Source organism: Rhincodon typus, chromosome 14, assembly GCF_021869965.1.
Source record: "Rhincodon typus isolate 14 chromosome 14, sRhiTyp1.1, whole genome shotgun sequence".
Lineage (NCBI taxonomy): Eukaryota > Metazoa > Chordata > Chondrichthyes > Orectolobiformes > Rhincodontidae > Rhincodon > Rhincodon typus.
The window spans coordinates 35,490,225-35,508,773 of NC_063345.1; the positions used below are offsets into that span (position 1 = coordinate 35,490,225).

Here is an 18,549-nt window from a genome sequence, read left to right on the forward strand (position 1 = left end):
GATACATGTGAACATCACCACCTGAAAGTTCCTCTCCAAATCAGTCATCAGCTGGATTAAAAAAAAAAAAGCATAGTTTCTTCATTGTCATAGGGTAAAAACTCCAAAACCCCCTCCCAGCAACATTGTTGGGACCCCTACACCAAATAAACTGCAGCAGTTCAAGAAGACAGCTCTTCACCACCTTAAGACAATTAATACTGCCCAAGGAAGACAAGCGCTCATGTCTGAATAATTGCAAAACACATCCCAGTAGCTCAAATCTCCCTTCCTATGACTGCACATCAGCACCTACAGTCTACAAAAGCTTCATTGCGCCTAACTTCACGAAGTTAGACAGTACCCTTGGGTTTTTGAGCACCAATACTTTTCAGCTGCACCAAACAAATATAGATTGCAGGCTTCTTTTACACACAGCCTCCCTACACCCATCTCTGCTGTATTTAACTACCAATGGTTTCCAGGGTTTCCGAGCACTATCCCTTGCTCCAGACAGTCCCAGAGTCCCAACTGCCTAGAGTTGGCAATAGCAGCACCTTTTCAACATGGAAGGAGAAGTGAAAGCCTGAAGGCAGGCAATCTTGAGTAGAAGATTGTATCAAACTGACTAGAATGGACTGACGCTTGACCGGTTTTCTTTGGATTACTCAACAAGTCCCAGCCCTTAATCCTGGGTAAGACTGAATGTAGCAGAAGAAAAAAAGTAGTAAGTGGAACACCCAGTTTCTCAATGCTGCACATTCAGTTTGCTGGATTACACAACAACATCAATAAATAAAACAAATAGGATCTCACCACAATTAGTGTGCTCTTGTCCACTGAAAGTACAAAAGCAAGACAACCTGGATACAATGTCAAGAACCAGTGAACACCACTCTGTTGGGGTGGCGGGGTGGGGGGGTGCGGATTTGAAAGGGACACAGGCTAAAATGAATCTCAAGCCACTTCTTCTCAATTTACTCCCTCCATTTAAAAAAAAAAGTTAGAAAATACAAATAAAATGTTGACTACTGATATTACCATACAACAAACCTAATTATCTTACCTTGCAACAATCGTGTTAGTTTTGAGTCTCTATATGGTACAAAGCCCTTGCGATTATTCTCATCTCCAAGTGCACTGATAACATTACCCAGAGACAGCAACCCACGGTTGATGTTGATTCCTGAAACAGACTGCCCATTAGTCACAAGCACACCACGAAAGGCATACAAGCCTATACTAACAAGCAGATACTACTGTGGAAACTGTTCAGGTGACAGGCAAAACAGTCCTTTGACTGTCAGCCAATAGCTCCATCAGGCCTTATTAGAGAGATCCCTTCTCACTAATCTACAAGACAAGAACAATTGCATTCGTTAACTCAATTCACTAAGGCATATATAGAGAGACTACAGAAAAACACGCAAAAGCTAACAATGCAGCATTAAAAATAAAGAGAAAAGAAAATGAATGCTGGTCTTTGCAACAGGATAATTTGAGACTGACGTACAGAAAATCCTTGCTTCTGGTTTAAATGAACATGTCTGTTGTGAGTAACTATTCTGGAGAAAGGTCAGTAATTTCAAGATTTAACAGATAATGATGCAATTTAAAAAGTCTCATATTTCCTTGGGTGCTGATAACCCAAATGATGGGCAGAAGCTTCATGATTCAGTAAGCAAGCAGATCTAGCACTGCCTTGAATTCAAGAAAAACTTCTTTTCCATCCCTAATCAACTAACATCTCAAGTAACCTTGCCTGCTCCATTCGTGTGATATTTTGGAGAAATAAAATAAAGCCATAACAGTTGCATTTCAATTATAAAAGGTCCTTAGTAACAGTGAGATTAATCTTGTCCTTCCACATGTAAAAATCACTCAAGTTACTAAAATCAAACTGGTAAATCAAGGTTAGTGAATCTCCCCATTTCCTGCATGGTTCTGGATCTCCCAAGCCATCTAAATTGATAACATTGCTGTTGCAAAACAAAAGCATCTAATAAGATAATTGTCAGATTTTGGCTTTAGAAACCAAGTTACCATTCAGAAATGTTACATTACCACATTACAACTTATGGCCACTAAAGGATGCTGTTAATGAAAGCTTTATTCACTACAAATGCAAGAGGGGAAAAGAAAATGACTAAATCAGTATCCAATAGCACTCAGATTTTCAAGGCATCCTCCGCCATTGTCAGAGTGTCAAAAATCAACAGCACAGAAAAAGTACCTTAGACCAATCAAGTCTGTGCCAGTCAGTGGAATCTTTTCAGATGCTTTATCATTTACAACTGATCAATCACCAAAATAAATCCAAAACCTCTTCAGATGAAAAAAGAAATCTGAAATTATCCAGAATTATTAAAATTAACCATACTAATTCAATCCAAATCAAGTGAGAAATTGTTTTCAAGACATTTCCAGAATTCCTGCCCCTTCCAAAATTAAGGCCTACTTCCAACATTCCCTCCAAACTGTACTCATGTGCAACTGCTCTGATGTTCCGATCAGCATTCTAATTGAAACATGTCCTCTGCTAAAATAGGAAGCAGAAGTCAAAGACTACCTTCCTTCAGGCGGTCACCCTCTGCTTTTGTCTTTTTCTGTCGCTCAGATCCTGCCAGATCCACCAGGTGCAGTTTGGAACGGAAATAACTGTTTCTGAAGGGAAAAGGAGGAAAAAAGAGGCAGGTGAGACAAAGTCACCTATAAAATGCCAAAAAATGTAGAAGCTGAAGTAGGGCATTCAGTCGAACAAGTCTGCTCCAACATCATTACCCTCAAAATTCACTTACTGCCTTTTCTCGTAGTGTTTTTCTTTTCTGCTCAGTCTCTATCGATTATCAATCCAATAAGCCTTGTCTGGACTACCTCCAATACCAGTATGTCACATTTAAAACAAGGCACTAAACAATTCACAATATTCCAGCTGTGGTCTGATTAGGTGTCACAGTTTTAGCGAAACCTCCACATATTTCCCTTGAAATAAAGGCCATCATTCTACATGCTTTCCCAATCATCTGCTGCTAACTTTTTGGGATTATTGAAGAAATTCTGCAGTCTATTTAAATAATATTCTTCCTGCCCAAATGCTTAACTTCACATTTATATACCCACTTCTGGGGGAAAAAAAAAAAATTCACTCATGGGACGTGTGTTGCTAACTCCCTAGCATTTATTGGCTGTCCCTTGCTACCCTTGAGGTGGTGACAGTGGTGAGCTGTGTCATCCACCACGCCATTAGTGAGGGAATTCCAGGATTTTGACCCAGCAGCCATGAAGCAATAGCAATACTTTTCCAGGTCAGGATGGAGAGTGGCTTGGATGGGGATCTTGCAGGTGGTGCTCCCATGTAGTTGTTGCCCTTGTCCTTCTGTGTGGAAGTGGTCATGGATTTGGACAGTGCTGTCCAAGGATCTTTACTTTAACCGGTAAAATTCTCTGCAGACTCTTCTCCTTATCACTTGCCTTCCACATTTGTGGTCTATATGCAAACCTGGCTACAGTACATTCACTTTGCTCACATGGCCCCAGCACCCATCCTTGTGGCACTCCACAAGTTACAGGTTGCCATCCTGAAAACACCTCCCCTTATCAAAACTGTCTATTAGTTTGCCAACTGTCTATTTCATATTACCGCCAACTTCACAGACTCTTATTGCAAGCAACCTGGTATGGGGTACCTTAAACTCCTCCCAATAAACCAATTATTACAATTCATGGCTTGTTCTTTGTCTATCCTGTTTGTTGACTCCAAACTAATTCTCAAATCACTTCATTGTAGATCTGTTAAGTCTTCACGAAGCCAAGCTGACTCTGCTAAGTCATTTGTACATCTAAGTGCTCTCCTATTAGATCTTTTATAGAGATCTAAAATAAGTTTCCCCAGAACAGATGTCAAGCTAATTGGCCTATAGTTACTCAGTTCATCTTTCTAAGAGGTAAAAGGTGCTACACTGGCAGTTTTCCAGAGCTCAAGGATTATTGGAATATTACTACTGCAAGCACCATCTCCGTAGCTACTTTAATGTCCTAGGGCGCATCCCATCAGAACCAGGTGACATGATTAATCTTTATCCCCAGTAATTTTCCTTATGCTATTTTTTTTAGTGGTAGTTATTGTATTTGTTGTTTCCTCTCCTTTTGCCCTGATTATCTAATGATAATTTCACCAAAGCTAATAACAGGCAAAGCTTTTTCTCCCCGCCAAGCTGAAGATTGAAAATCCCATTTCAAAATTACTCACATGACAAAAGGATAGAATTCACGAGCATGAAGGAAAGCACTCAGAACACCTATCACCTGCCAAAAGCAGGAGCACTATTACCTGTCACTTTTCTTTCTCTGCTCAACAGTAACTGTGAAGATGGCATGGGATCGGGATGACTGGGAGTTCATTGCTGTTGCAGCAACTGTCCTTGTAGAATTCCCTTGCTCCAGGCAGTTCACCATATCCATTGCAGTTAACACTTTTCTTTCAATTAAACCTACAATCTGAGAGATATTGGTAATCATATTTGTAATGAGTAACTGGGGAAATTTTGTTCTAAATAAAAAAAAAAATTCAGGAAACTGCGTAGCAGAGCTACTAACCTAAATCATCAGAAAGTCTAGAATACAAAGTTTGTGACTATAAAGCTCAAAACAAAAAACAAACAAAAACACAGAACAGGTGATCGGAACTCTCATGCTTTTTAAAAATGGGAAGTAATGAAGAAGTTAGATGCAAATTAAGACAGAATGCCAGCCCTCATACTATCTGTCCTTAGATTGACATGTGGATATAGTGGAGAAAAAAAAAAAAAAATCAGACAACAGGGAAATAAAACAAACAAAAATAAAAAATTAGAATGGTGAGAAAAGTTTACTTTCTTAAAAAAAAATCACAATAAATCACAAAAAGAAGGTAATTGTATTTAGTACAGTCTCTATTTTTACAATGTTACCTTTATACCCTCTTTGGGATCTTCTCTGATGTGAATTTGTGGTTTCTCCCGAGATGGATGCAATAGATCCAAAATCTCTTCATTGTAAATCTGTTAAAAGGATGACAAAAAGATACAACAGGAATACAGTAGGAATGATTTCACAACAGAAGGCAAGGATCTCAAAATATATCACCTTTTAAAACAGCCCATTAAAAACAACAGTCTCCAATACCAATGACAATCATTGAATTTTTAAAAAAGTCTTGATTCACGGGATGAAGGTGTAGCTGGCTAGGCAGCATTTATTGCCCATCCCTAGTCCCTAAAGGGCAGTGAACAGTCAACCACATTGCTGTGGGTCTGAAGTCACATGTAGGCCAGACCAGGTAATGATGGCAGTTTCCTTCCCTAAAGGCCATTCGTGAACCTGATGGGTTTTTCTGACAATCAATAATGGATATGTGGTCATCATTGGACTCTCCATTCCAGATATTTATGAATTCAACTTCCACCATCTGCCATGGCAGGATTTGAACCCAAGTTCCCAGAACGTTATCTGGGTCTCTGGATTAATGGTCTAGCAATAATACCACCAGGCCATTCCTCCTGGGAGGCAATGAATTGAAAATGAAATTAATGAATTTAAAAAAAAAAAAAAAAAAAAAACACGACACTGGCTTTGGCTATAACGTAACAGCAGTTCAGGTCTTTTCTAATCCCCTACCTCCTGCCCTCACTCAAAATTTTAAAAAAAAAAATAAAGTGACACCAAGCCACTCTTTAGGTTGTAGCTTTGGAGATGATCGGTTCCAGCTGCTGCACTGCCTGCCTACGTGATTCCTATTCAGCAAAAACCCGGCCTTTAAGACTTATGCTAATATGGTTCTTCTCTGAAGTCACTAATCTTGATTTCAGCCAAAATAACCAACAACTTTGTTAAACACGGTCCTCACTGAAAAACATCCTCAATTCATGTCATTTCTCCCCCTCCCAATGAGCTTTTAAATTCAATTTACCATTTAATTCAATACCTCTTCCATTCATAACCAATAGTTCCACATGGAACCCTGTTTAAAAAAAAAACCAAGCTGAAGCATTTGCAACAATCTTCAGCTGGAAGTGCTGAACGAACGATCCAGTGGCCCCCAGCATCGTGGATCAGTCTTCAGCTAAGTCGATTCATTGTGATAAATCAAGAAATGGCAAAGGCACTGGACACTACAAAGGTTATGGGCGCTGCAACATTCCAGCAATATTTGAGAAGACCTGCTCTCCAGAACTTACAGCACCCTTAGCAAAGCTGTCTTAGTTTAGCTACAACACTAGATAATTGCCCAGGCATGTCCAGTATGTGTTCATATTGTTATCTGTGCCAATCAGCAACTATTCATCAATAACCTGTTCATTAGCATCCAGGGCCAGTCATCTTCTGACTTCATTGCTGCCTTGGTTCAAACCACTGACCAAAAAAAAAAAAAAAAAAAAACCAAGTGAACTCTAGAGGTGAGGCAAGAGTGACATTTCATTAAGTGCAGCATCAAGGAGCCCTAGCCAAACTCAGTAGCTGTCTTCTAGTCATCTCTGCATAGTGTGCTACCATTATTCAATAAGGATAGCAAGGATAACTCCAGGAACTACAGGCCAATGAGCCCAACATCGATTGTTAGGAACAGAGGACCAGAATTGATCTGCTTGGAAGGACAAAAAGCTTAAAGTCAGGGGGGAGAAAAAAAAACAACCAAAAATCAGTAGTCTCAGTAGGAGATCATTTCTAACAATGAATCAATTTTTGAGATGACTAGATTCGCAGGTGAAGGTAGCGATATATTCTACATGGACTTCAGGTGAGGCATTGCATAAAAAGAGATTGATCGAGAAGGTGAAAGCACTCAGATCTAGGGCAATTTGTCAAATTGGATCCAAAATTGCCTTATTGGCAGAAGTCAAGAGAGTGTGGGTGAAGGTTGTTTTTGGTGGCAGGGAGTATACATTGTGTGGCATACCACCATGTTGATGTCCCTTACTGTTTCATGTCTAAAAATCGTTGCACTAGAGTATAGAAGTTTTATCTGTTTGCAGATAACTAAAATTGGAGGAGGAGGAAAGCTTTAGAGAAGAGAAAGTTATGGACAGATGGGCAGAGCAATAGATGGACTTTAATCCTGAAAAGTGTATAGATGCATTTTGGGAAGAATGCACATGATAAATAGTAGGCCCCTGGATTGTTCTGAAGATCAGCAGGTCTTTGGTGCACTGTATATAGATCCTCAGAAGCAAAAAGAAAAAAGGTGAAGACGACAGTTAAAGGTGATGGGATACTCATCTTTATTAGTTGTGGCATTGAATACAAGAGTGGGATTTTATGATGGAGCTATATTGAATGTTGGTTAGGCCACAGCCAGGGTACTGAATGCAGTCCAGGCTGCCACATTATTGGAAGGATGGCCTTATACTGGAGAAGTTACAAATATGATTTACTAGGAAGTTGCCCAGGCTGGAAAATTTCTGCTGTGTAGGGTCACTAGCCGAGCGGCTTTCCTTGGAGCCGAGAAAGCTGAAGGGGGACCCAAATGATATTTATAGGATTATGAAGAGCATAAATAAGGTTGATAGGAATAAATCTTTCCCCTTTAGTAGAGGGGTCATTTACCAGGGGACAGATTTGTGATAAGAGACAGCAGGTTCAGAGGGGATGCAAGCACCGTCAGTCAGAAATTAGGCACAGCTAATGAGTGCTGGTGAGCCTGCAACAACCAAATCCTAATAAGTTTTAAAAAAAAAAAAAAAAATTAGTTTTCATACGTACACAGATGAGACCGAGCTCTACTTCATAACGGCTTTCAATACAATTAAGAGACACCTTGTTTTGGAGCAGAAATTTCCTTAAAGTATGGAAGGCTGATGTCATTAAAATTTGGAGTGAGAACATTTACTAATTCCACCCATCTTCTTGTAACAATCCAACATCAAGTTTGTCTGCTCACAACCTTGGTGTAACATTCAGTACCAAGTTCATATTTTGCCAACGCCAAGGCCATGACTTCCAACCCCAATTTTGCTAGGCTTCACCCATTATGTTCATACCTGTGTTATGTCTAGACTCATTATTTCAATAAACTCCTAGCTAATCTCCACATGCTATTTCTGAAAACTCAATCAATATTCTGCTGCTCAAGATTCATTCCCCTGATCAGAGATTCACTGAGCTAAAAACGTTCCAAATAAGCATCATCTCAAATTTTCTCTCCATGCAATTCCTCACTCCTTTAGCCCCACAATGTAATGCACTAAATTCTGGCCTTTGGGCATCCACAATTTTCAATTTGCTTCGCCATTGGTGACTACGTAGTTAACTGCCTAGGTTCCAAACTCTGGAATATCTTCATTACCTCACAGTCCTTTCTTAGGAGACTCCTTCAAATCCAGCTTCTTGACCAATGTTTTGGGTAATTTAAACTAATTCTCCTTATATAGTCCAGTGTCATTCTACAACACTCCTGCAAAGTACCTTGGGATATTGCATTAATGTAGAGGTAATTTATGATGCTGAAAAGTTTTTTGGGAAAAAAAAAAAGGCCTCATGGTACACGACATTCAATGAAACGTTTTGGTAGAGAATCTTGTATTCACAACTTGGTATTGATCGATCCTGTTGTTAATCGTTCCTTCAAAAGACTGGCCTAAAGGAATCTCAGTATATTCTTCCTGTTTGAAGATGGATACTTGCCTTTAGTTTATCCATTTGTATCACTGCTTTATTAACAGACAGAGACATCGCCACTTACCCAAGTGTCGTATTAAATCATTAAAAAACTGTATAATTGAGACTATTTTGGAACTTGATGTCAGTGTTTTTATTAGATTACAGCTAGATATAGATTGATATACATTTACAGCGTTGGGAATGATTTTACACATGCAGTTTCTAAACAAGTTAAGTTATGCAATAGGAAAACAAAAATAACTACATAATACAACCAGCTCACTAATCAGGTTTGTTTCTGCTCAGCTTAAACTCAAACTATTGGCCCAAAAAGCCAATGACTATGTATATCAATAAAACTTGGTGAAAAAGTGTATTCCTAATATTGAAATATGATCTTCCACTTACCTCTAGATAGGAAACTTTTAATGTGAATTCATTATCCGATTTCTCTTCAATCGTCCTAAACAGCATATTTATTACTCTTGGAATGACACCAACACTTGGATCACCTTCTTGACCAGATGTGTATGTTCCTCCCATAGAATAGGTCTTTCCAGAACCAGTCTGCCCATATGCCAATACTGTAGCATTATACCCTGGAATAGGAGGCACAGAGCAGCAAGTCAATGTGATCATATTTAAAGATGGTACAGTGAGTAATGATCCAGTAAAAACAAACAAACAGAGTTCAGACTTGCATGAGTTCCAAGTAGTGTTCTTTAACAAGATTTTAATAAAAGAGACTAGGAAATCGGTCAATTTCCTAAAGAAAGAAAGCATGGAGGTTCTACAACAGTTCATCCCAAATTCAATGTTCTAGCCTTATAGTTCTCTGGGATAGAAAACTCTAGAAAATTCTGACCAGCAAAATATTTTTTTCTCAACTTATTGTTAAAATAGACATCCTCTTACTCCAATACCTAGATTCTTCCAGCAAGGGAAAAACTCTCATTGTATTAAAAAAATTCCTCAATTTTAGAATGCTTTAAGAAGATCATGCTATTTGGCATTCAGAAGAAATGAGGGATAAACCCAAAAAACTTTGTCACACAAAGGAAAAAAAACACACCATTTCAGCAAAGAGGTGAACTGTCTGAACTATTTCCAATGCAACTATACCCTTCTTTATAGGGAAACAAAAACCATATGCAATACTCCAGGTGTGGCTGCACTAACGCTTCGTAGGTATTTTCCAAATCAACTTGTTCGGAGGCATTATGACATTCCTCTAGAACAGGCGTGACCTGAACTCAGGTCTCCTGATAGAGGTAGGAGCTCTACCACTGCACAAGAACTCTAAAATGATCAGATTATTGCCTGAAGCAACTGGGACTTGAACACAGGTTCAGAGATACGGACAGTATAAACATGCCACAAGAGCCTTACTACGGTTTTGAAACAATTATTGCAAGACTTCCTTACTCTTATGCTTCATCTGCTTGCAATAAAGTCCAACATGCTATCTGCCCAATTATTTGCTACACTCAATCTTTGGGTTCACACATCAGGGAGGCTGTGGGGGTAGTGGTAACGTCACTGGACTGGTAATCCAGAACCTCAGGCTAATGGCTCTGGGCACATGGATTTAAATCCCACCATGACAAATGGTGAAATTTGAATTCATTTAACTACTGTCAACCGTCATAAAACTCATCTCGTTCACTTATAGCATCCTTATCAGAGCTGGTCAACTCTAGACAAGATTGACTCTGAACTACCCTCTGGGCAAGTAGGATGCAGGGTTAGCCAGCAATATATTCATAGTATCAAAGTTTCTACAGTGCACAGAGACCCATCCAACATTTCTTTCCAACCCCCCTCCTCCCCATCCCTGTAACCCTGCATTTACCACAATTAACCCACCTAAGCCTGCACAACTTTGGACACTACAGGGCAATTCAGCATGACTAATCCACCCAGCCTGTACATCTTTGGACCATGGGAGGAAACCCCCACCAGCTTGAGGAGAATGTGTAAACTCCCCACAGATAGACAAGGCTGGAATTGAACCCAGGTCCCTGGAGCCAAGAGACAATAGTGCTATTCACCGAGCCACCATGCTGCCCAGTTTATTCCAGAAACAAAACAACACCCAGGTGTTTCTGTATCCTGCCATTTTGGTCTCCATCCACTAGAGAGTTTTTTTCAATTCCTCCTGTCAAAGTGGACAGTTCTCCACATTTTACTCAATCTGCCAATTTTTTGACCACTGAAAACTACCTACATTCCTTTGCAGACAATCCTCAACTTTCCCAACCATTTTTGTATTATCCACACTTATTGGGAATGCAATGCAAATAATTTTCAAAAATACTAGATAAACAAAGGGCCCAATGGTAATCCTTGAACTCCAATCATCTCACATTTATCCAGTCTTGTTAGAGGAATCTTCCATGGATATTAACAATTACCTGCAACCTAAGTTCTCATCTTGTGCAATAACCTTTGCTAAGACATTTTTTTTGCGTGTTGCTTGGAAGTCAAATAATCATACACGCTGGTTCTCTTGTCTATACTGTATGTCACACCCTCAAAACAAATTTTAATCAAACATTATTCTCCCTTTGGAAAGCCTCATCACTGTTTGATTGTCTATATCCTGTTATTACCTCCTGAAGAATATATTCCAGCTCTGTCCCAGTGACAGGAGTTACAGTAACTCTTGACAAAGCAGGAAATTGTCTCCCTCCTTATTTGAGCAGAAGGATTTCACATTTATCACTTTGCAATCCACTGGAGCTTTTCCCAGAATCGAGCTAGTTTTGGAAGATTACAACCAAAAAAAAAAACACATGCCATCTTTGCAGCCACTCATCGAGATCACAGGACACAAGCCATTATGTCATGGGAACTTATAAGCCTTTGGCCCCATTATTTTTTCTGGATGCTGACAAGTTCCTCCTCCCACCCGATTTTCTACCACAATGACATTACTATGATTTCTACGGCATCAGAAAAGGATACCTGCTCTAAGTTTCTTCAGTTTTGTTTTCTCATTTGCAATTCCCTAGTCTGAAATTTGAGGGAGCTGCTTATTTCTCTTTTCACACTGGTTTACTTTCATTCTCATTTTTTGCTGATCTACCACTTTGCAGCTTTGAATGACTTTTTGTTCAATCTGATACCAGCTCGAACATGTTAGCCACAGATGGTTCATCCATCAGTCTCATTCTCAATGGAGTACAGGTACGAGGGGCCGAGTACAGATCCATATGTATGCTTAAATTTGTTCCTCAGGGAAGAAAAAAAAGTGGCAGTTGGCTAAAAGACTAAAACATTTAAGATGAAAAAATAACTTTAAAAAGGAAACATAGACATGTTTCAAATAACCATAGGAAAAACAAACTGAAAATTTTGGCAACTCTTAAAATAGGATTGCTATTCTTGCACTTAAAAAAAAAAACATTTATTAGAAATTTTACTACACAGATTAAAGTGATCAGATGTCAGACAGATAAAATTATCAATGAACCATTCACAAAAACACCTGCAATGGGAATCATTCAATATGCAATGAACAATTGACCAATCCCAAACTATTTTCAAAACATTCAGTAGGAAATGGTTACCTTTGAATATACCCTGAATAAGAGGATAAACTGCAATATTGAACACTTCTTCTTGCTCTGCACAAGGATCAAAGACGTAATCATATGAAAAACACTTATCAATTCCCAAAAGCACCTGAGGATGGGGTAAAAGAAAACAGATTAAAAGAAAAATTAGTACAGCATACTCCACACAAGAGCAACAGGAGATTGAAGTGACAGAGTCCCCCTTTGTCAAAATAATCTATTTAAAAAAGTTTCTTCAGGCATCTGAATAGAAACTATAACAATTTAAGCAATACCAAACCATCAACTAGATTGAACTTTTACCTGTGGTTCTCCTGGGGTAAATGTTAAGCACACTTGACATCCTTCATCAATTTCTTTCTGTACAAGAGGACGGCAGCGGAGAGCTACTCGTACAGGAATAACCTTCTCCTCTTCTCTTACCATCCTGGCAACAGATAATATGCAAACAAATTAATCACATTATAGACTGAAATACTACGCACTGAATATACACACATCATTAAAGTAGCAGTGGCAACAATCAGGTTTATTAGTGATGTGCGTCCAGGAATACAGATAATAATTTTAAAAAGTCACTTAGTAGACTCTAGAAAGAAAGAAAGTGGGGAAAACTAGATGTTAGACATGTTAGGAAAGTGCACTAAAAACATGATCAAAACTATTCATAGACAAGCATCAAGGTTGAAATATTGACGTTTCGATTGTTCTTTTAGGACAACATAGGTGGAAACTTGTTTTTGTACAATACACAGGAGTAAAATACTGGGATATCAGAGTCAGATTTAAAATGTTGGAAAGGTCTGAAAGCTATTTTAAAATCTTGAACTTGTAATGATTTACTGACTTATCTTTGAGGCAGCAGTGGTTAGCACTGCTGCCTCACAGCAGCAGGGGCCAGAGTTCGAATCCCCCTCTGGCAACTGTCTGTATTGAGTATGCACATTCTCCCTGTGCCCGTGTGGGTTTGCTTTGGTTTCCTCCCACAGTCCAAAGATGTGCATGCGAGATGGATTGGCCGTGCTAAATTGCCCATAGTGGTCAGTGATGTGCAGATTAAGTGGGTTATGGGGAATGGGTCTGGGTGGGATGCTCTGAGGATCAGTGTGGACTTGTTGGACTGAAGGACCTGTTTCCACACTGTAGGGATTCTATGGAAAATGGCTCCACACTGCATGCACAACTTTTGATTGGTTAGATAATCTTTCAAATTATTTATGAAATGTATTTATCTAGTACCTCTAACAGAGAACAAGAATTCCAAAGCATTTCTCAGGAGCATCAAGCAAACTTTATCCAATCCACATTGGAAATATTCAGGCAGATGACCAAGCACTTGATTGAAAAGGTAAATTTAAGAGACGCAACAGGCAGAATTTTAGGGAAGGAATTAGAATATTGGTTCTGGCAATTGAAGATACAGCTGTCAATGGTATATTTAGAAAAGTGCATAAACAAGGGTTTAGGGCTGGCCATTAGATATGGAAACGTTTGAAAACAAGACATGAACATTAAATATTTAAAAGGTATTGCTTAAACAGGAACTCACGTAGATCAGCAACTGCAGGGATAATGAATAAATCAGATTTACCTCACGTTATGTCATTTGTGTTACCAACACTGAATGCTAACAGCACACATTGAAACCGAAGCCTTTTTCAGGTATCAACACAGAAATAAGACTCAGGAGGGAGCAAAGAATAGTAAAGGATTAATTGAAATGCTACACTGTAGATTCATTTGAACCCCAATAAGAATAATTGTTATGATGCACAGTCACTAGATAGTACATCACTACATAGTAATCTGGAAACTCAGGCCAATGTTAGGGGACCTAGGTTCAAATCACACCATGGTAGAAGGCAAAATTTGAAATCAAAATCTGGACTTCAAAGTTAAGCAAATAGTGACTACATAACCATTGTCAATTGTTGCAAAAACTCACTAATGCCGAGAGAAAATCTGTTATCTACACATGACTCCGGAAACAAATGGAGTACATTCTTAAATGCCTAACACCTAGCAAGTCACACTTGTACGAAATTGCTAGAAAACACAAGGACCAACCCAGCATCAAAGTACAAGCCAGCAATAAGAAACACAACCCTGTTGATCTGCAAACTCTTCCTTTAACATCTGGGGGTGTCTGCCAAAAGTAGAAAACTGTCCCAAAGACTAGTCGAGCAACATCCTTCTGTAGTTATAGATGTAGAATTACACTACACAGTTCTCAGATACAACTATCATTCCTTGGTACCTGGGGTCCCACTAGCAGGTCAAACCTGGATGTGGAAGCACAGTGATACAATCAGGAAGGAATTGCTCTGGGGGCCCTCAAATTTTGGACATCATAAAATCTCATGGCATAAGGCCAAGAAATTTCCATGCTGATTACTAACTACTGCTACATGTGTGTTTCTTGATGGATGAATCAAGACACCACATAAAGTACCACTTGGAAGCACAGAGAAAGGCAAAGGTACAAAAACATTCTCTGGGTGGAGAACTTCAATGTCCACAAGAGTGGGTCAGAAGCACCGTTAATGACCAAGCCTTAACAAAGGACAAAGTTGCTATACTGGGCTTACAGCAGGCGATGAAAGGGCAAAAAGCCAGGTCCATGCTGGGGACAGGGGTGCCAATGGGGGTTGCTGGGGACCAAACGTGATCTCCAGCCTCAATCTATTCATTAGAGATGCACCTGTTCTTCACAGTAAAAATCCACAAGTGTGACCACCACTACCCTTGTAGATACAAAGTACTCTGTCTTCACACAGAGGTTCAAAGAGGACAGCAGAACAGCACTAGGTATTCAATCCCACAGCCAGTGGATCAGACTAGAAGTCTGCAGTCCTGCCACATCAAATTGTGCTTGAAGGAGCACTATTAAACTACTCACTGAAGGCATTGCAAAAAGAAAAACAAAAAACACAAAAACACCCATGCACAATTACTGCCCTATCAACATACTCTGGTAAATGGTGGAATTTGAATTCAAATTAAAAATAAAACAAAACCTGGCATTAAGAGTCTAGTGATGACCATGACTGGATTGGCAATTGTTAGACAAACCCATATGGTTCACTAACATCCTTTAGGGATGGAAACTGCCACTCTTACCTGTTCTGACCTACATGCAACTCTGGACCACAGCAATGTCGCTGACTCTAACTGCCCAATTACAGATGGGCAATAAATGCTGGCCTAGCTAGCAAAACCCTCATCCCATGAGCGAGCTTTAAGAAAAAAAAAAACAGGAATTATCAATGGCACTATCAAGCAGCACCTGAAGGAATAACCTAGTCTCAGATGCACAGTTTTGTGTTCTGCCAAGGCTACTATCCTCCAGACCTTTATCAAAGCATGGACAAAAACAGTTAGACTCTAAAAGGGAGGGGAGGGTGACTGCCCCTGACATCAGGAGCCCAAGCAGAACTGGACTCCAGCTCAAAGGGAAACACCAATAGTCGTATACATACCTAGAATAAAAGATGGCTTGATTGCTGAAGGTCAAACATCGCAGACGCAGGGCAGTGATTTTTAAAAATCAACCAACCTGTTCTCAGACATTATTGTACATCCCTGGAGCAGGTGAGACTTGAACTCAGACCACCGGTTTCAATGGTAGAGACACTGCCACCACACCATAAGGTCCCTCAATGTAAGGTGAAGCGGAAATCTGGCATGTCCACAGTGACTCTTACCAATTTTTATAGATGCACAATAGAAAGCATCTTATCTAAACACATCACAACTTGGTATGGCAACTGCTCTGCCCAAGAGCACAGGAAGTTACAATAGGTTGTTAACACAACTCAGTCTGTCATGAAAAAAAAAAAATCAGCTTTCCTTCTACTGACTTAGCCTACATTTCCTGCTGCCACAGAAAAGCAGTCAACATAATCAAAGTCCCCTCCCACTCTGGTTATACTTTCTTCCAACAGAGGTTGAATACACATACCAACAGGTTTAAGAACAGCTCCTTATTTATCAGATAAATTTACTAAATTCATTTATTAGAGTTGATCTCTCTCTGCACCTTCTCTGTAGCTATAACAACATGATGTTCTGCATTGTTCTATTACCCTGATGTACTTTTTAAACACAAGATCAGAAATGGATCACTGATGATTGCAAGATGTGTAGCACCATTCACAACTGCTCAGATACTAAAATCAGCATCCATATACAACATGGCCAAGACAATTTCAGGCTTGGGCTGACAAGTGCTGCATCCACCATTAATTTTTTTTTTTGGGTGAGGGGGTAGTATGTGCACAGTATTTGACATTGACCAAAAACAGAACTGGATCAGCCATACAAACCTGTGGTCACACGTAAGGGTCCTTCAGCAAGTACCTTACCTCCTACAACTCACGTGTGAGGACTATAATGGAATATTCTCCACTTGCCTGGATGAATGCAATTCCAACAGTACTCAAGGAACTTGATGTCTTCCAGGATAAAAGAAACCTGCTCGATTGACATCTGAAATACCATCTTAGACACTAACTCTCTTCCCTATGAGCCAGTGTGCACTATCTACAAGGTGCACTGCATTAACTTACCGAAATTCCTATAGCCACACCTTTGAAGCCAGTTATCTCCATGACGTAGAACACCAGGAGCAGGAAATACATAGGAACACTACCAACTACAAGTCCCCTCCAAACTACTATCCTGATCTGGAATCACCAATCCTTGAAGGACACTGGGTCAAAATCATGGAGCTACCTTCCTAACTACATTGTAGTTGCCCCAGGTCAAGAAGGGAGCTCACCACAATCCTCACCAGGATAATTACAGATGGGCAATAAATGGTGGTTCAGTGACAACACCAAACATCCTCTGAACAAATGAAAAAAAAATGTTTAAAAACTATCCTTAGGTGATAAATGTCCATACGTGCCTGGCTTTTTCACTGTGCACTTCCCAGAAATTGTAATCATTATTAACATACTAGATCAGACAAGTGTAAGTGTAACTCAGAATTTCACCAAGCGCTATGAAACAATATTAGTCAGACCCATTGAGCTCTTACGGCGACTTCTGTTTTTGTTTATACACAAGGGGGCCTCCCACTTAAAGCAGAAATAAGGCATTTTTTAAATTCCACAAACATCATTACTCTTCGAAATTACCTTCCACAGCAGTGGCAATTAGTTTACTAAATACATTAATGACTGATTTAGACAGACTGTCCATCAAAAAGGGATGAATGTCCGCAGGCAGATAGGACAAGTGCACTTAAAACCACAATCAGATCAGATCTTCTTGATAAGTAGGGCAAATACGTTAAACCAAATGGTCCACTTTTGCTGCTACTTCTTGTAACCCGCACTTATCACGTCGCAACTTGACCCAGTCGCCTTAACCTAGAGAAATCGGCACTGAGCCAATCGTTCCTCACAAAAATCTATCAGCAAGACCACGAAGCGGTTATCAGCCAGACTGAATACAGCCCAGTCCACTCCTGTGTTTAATTGAAAGGTTGAACGGAAACCCTGAGCAGACAGGTTTCATGTTGAAGAGATGTATTAAGGGCAGGAGGTAGATAAACTGAAGATTCAGCTGTGGGCCTTCTACTTTCCGCCTGGAGCTGCAGCCAGGCACAATCCCACACTGAGATCCGAGCTCCTTCCCTTCCGTTCACATGGGCGCAAATACACACCTGCAAGCTGCGTCCACTGTCTCCTCACACACAGTACCTCAGGAGTAAGTACTTTGCTCCACAAACAAATTACCTGCCGTCTCAAAAACCCCTCAAATCGAACTCCGTCCGCTCCTAATCAACAACAACCGCCAACTCAGACACATTCAAATACAGCCGCGATCCGGGACTAGCCAATCACAGGCCGCGTCCCTGCTTGACCTCACGGCGTAAAACGTAAACCACGGCGCATCCCCGCCCGATCACGTGACTGGGCCGCGTTGGGATGGGCGTTTTGCGCGCTCCAGTCACTACGGAAATGGGCTGTCTTCGATGGCCGCAACAAGGGGAGACCTGAGGGAATTGGTCACCTGTGGTGGCGGCGACCACAGAGCCAAGTTTACAGAAAGGCACAATCCCTCACGTATCGGCATTCTCAAGGAGAAAATGTCGGAGGCTCTGGTCTGTTTTCGTCCCCCCTCGGCGCGTGGAGATGGTGGTGACCCTGTGTTTATTGCTGCTGGATACTGATGGCTATGCTTTCTTTCAACGGCAAAGTAGTGAGTGTTGTGTGAGTGCCTGCAGCAGTTTTATCTTCGCCAACCAAATGTGATATCAGAGATAGCAAGAACGGCAGATGCTGGAGTCAGTGATAACACGTCGTGGAGCTGGAGGAGCACAGCAGGCCAGGCAGAATCGGAGGAGCAG

The 18,549-nt window shown here is 40.3% G+C and overlaps 1 protein-coding gene across 2 annotated transcripts in view; it reads right to left on the minus strand.

Annotated features, from left to right (window-relative positions):
• The window catches only part of kif4 (kinesin family member 4), a 63,311-nt gene extending 45,288 nt beyond the window's left edge, over positions 1-18,023 (minus strand). Inside the window, exons 1-8 of one of the 2 annotated variants that reach the window (XM_048605472.1) lie at positions 17,936-18,023; positions 12,495-12,618; positions 12,186-12,300; positions 9,022-9,212; positions 4,929-5,018; positions 4,310-4,476; positions 2,549-2,643; positions 1,046-1,165 (exon numbers count right to left, since the gene is read on the minus strand). In XM_048605472.1, the coding sequence (XP_048461429.1) occupies positions 1,046-1,165; positions 2,549-2,643; positions 4,310-4,476; positions 4,929-5,018; positions 9,022-9,212; positions 12,186-12,300; positions 12,495-12,617 (901 nt within the window). In that variant the 5' untranslated portion in view covers position 12,618; positions 17,936-18,023. Of the gene's footprint in view, positions 1-1,045; positions 1,166-2,548; positions 2,644-4,309; positions 4,477-4,928; positions 5,019-9,021; positions 9,213-12,185; positions 12,301-12,494; positions 12,619-17,862 lie in introns of both variants that reach the window. The other variant, XM_048605473.1, reaches the window with a different exon arrangement.
• Positions 18,024-18,549: the final 526 nt, after the last annotated feature.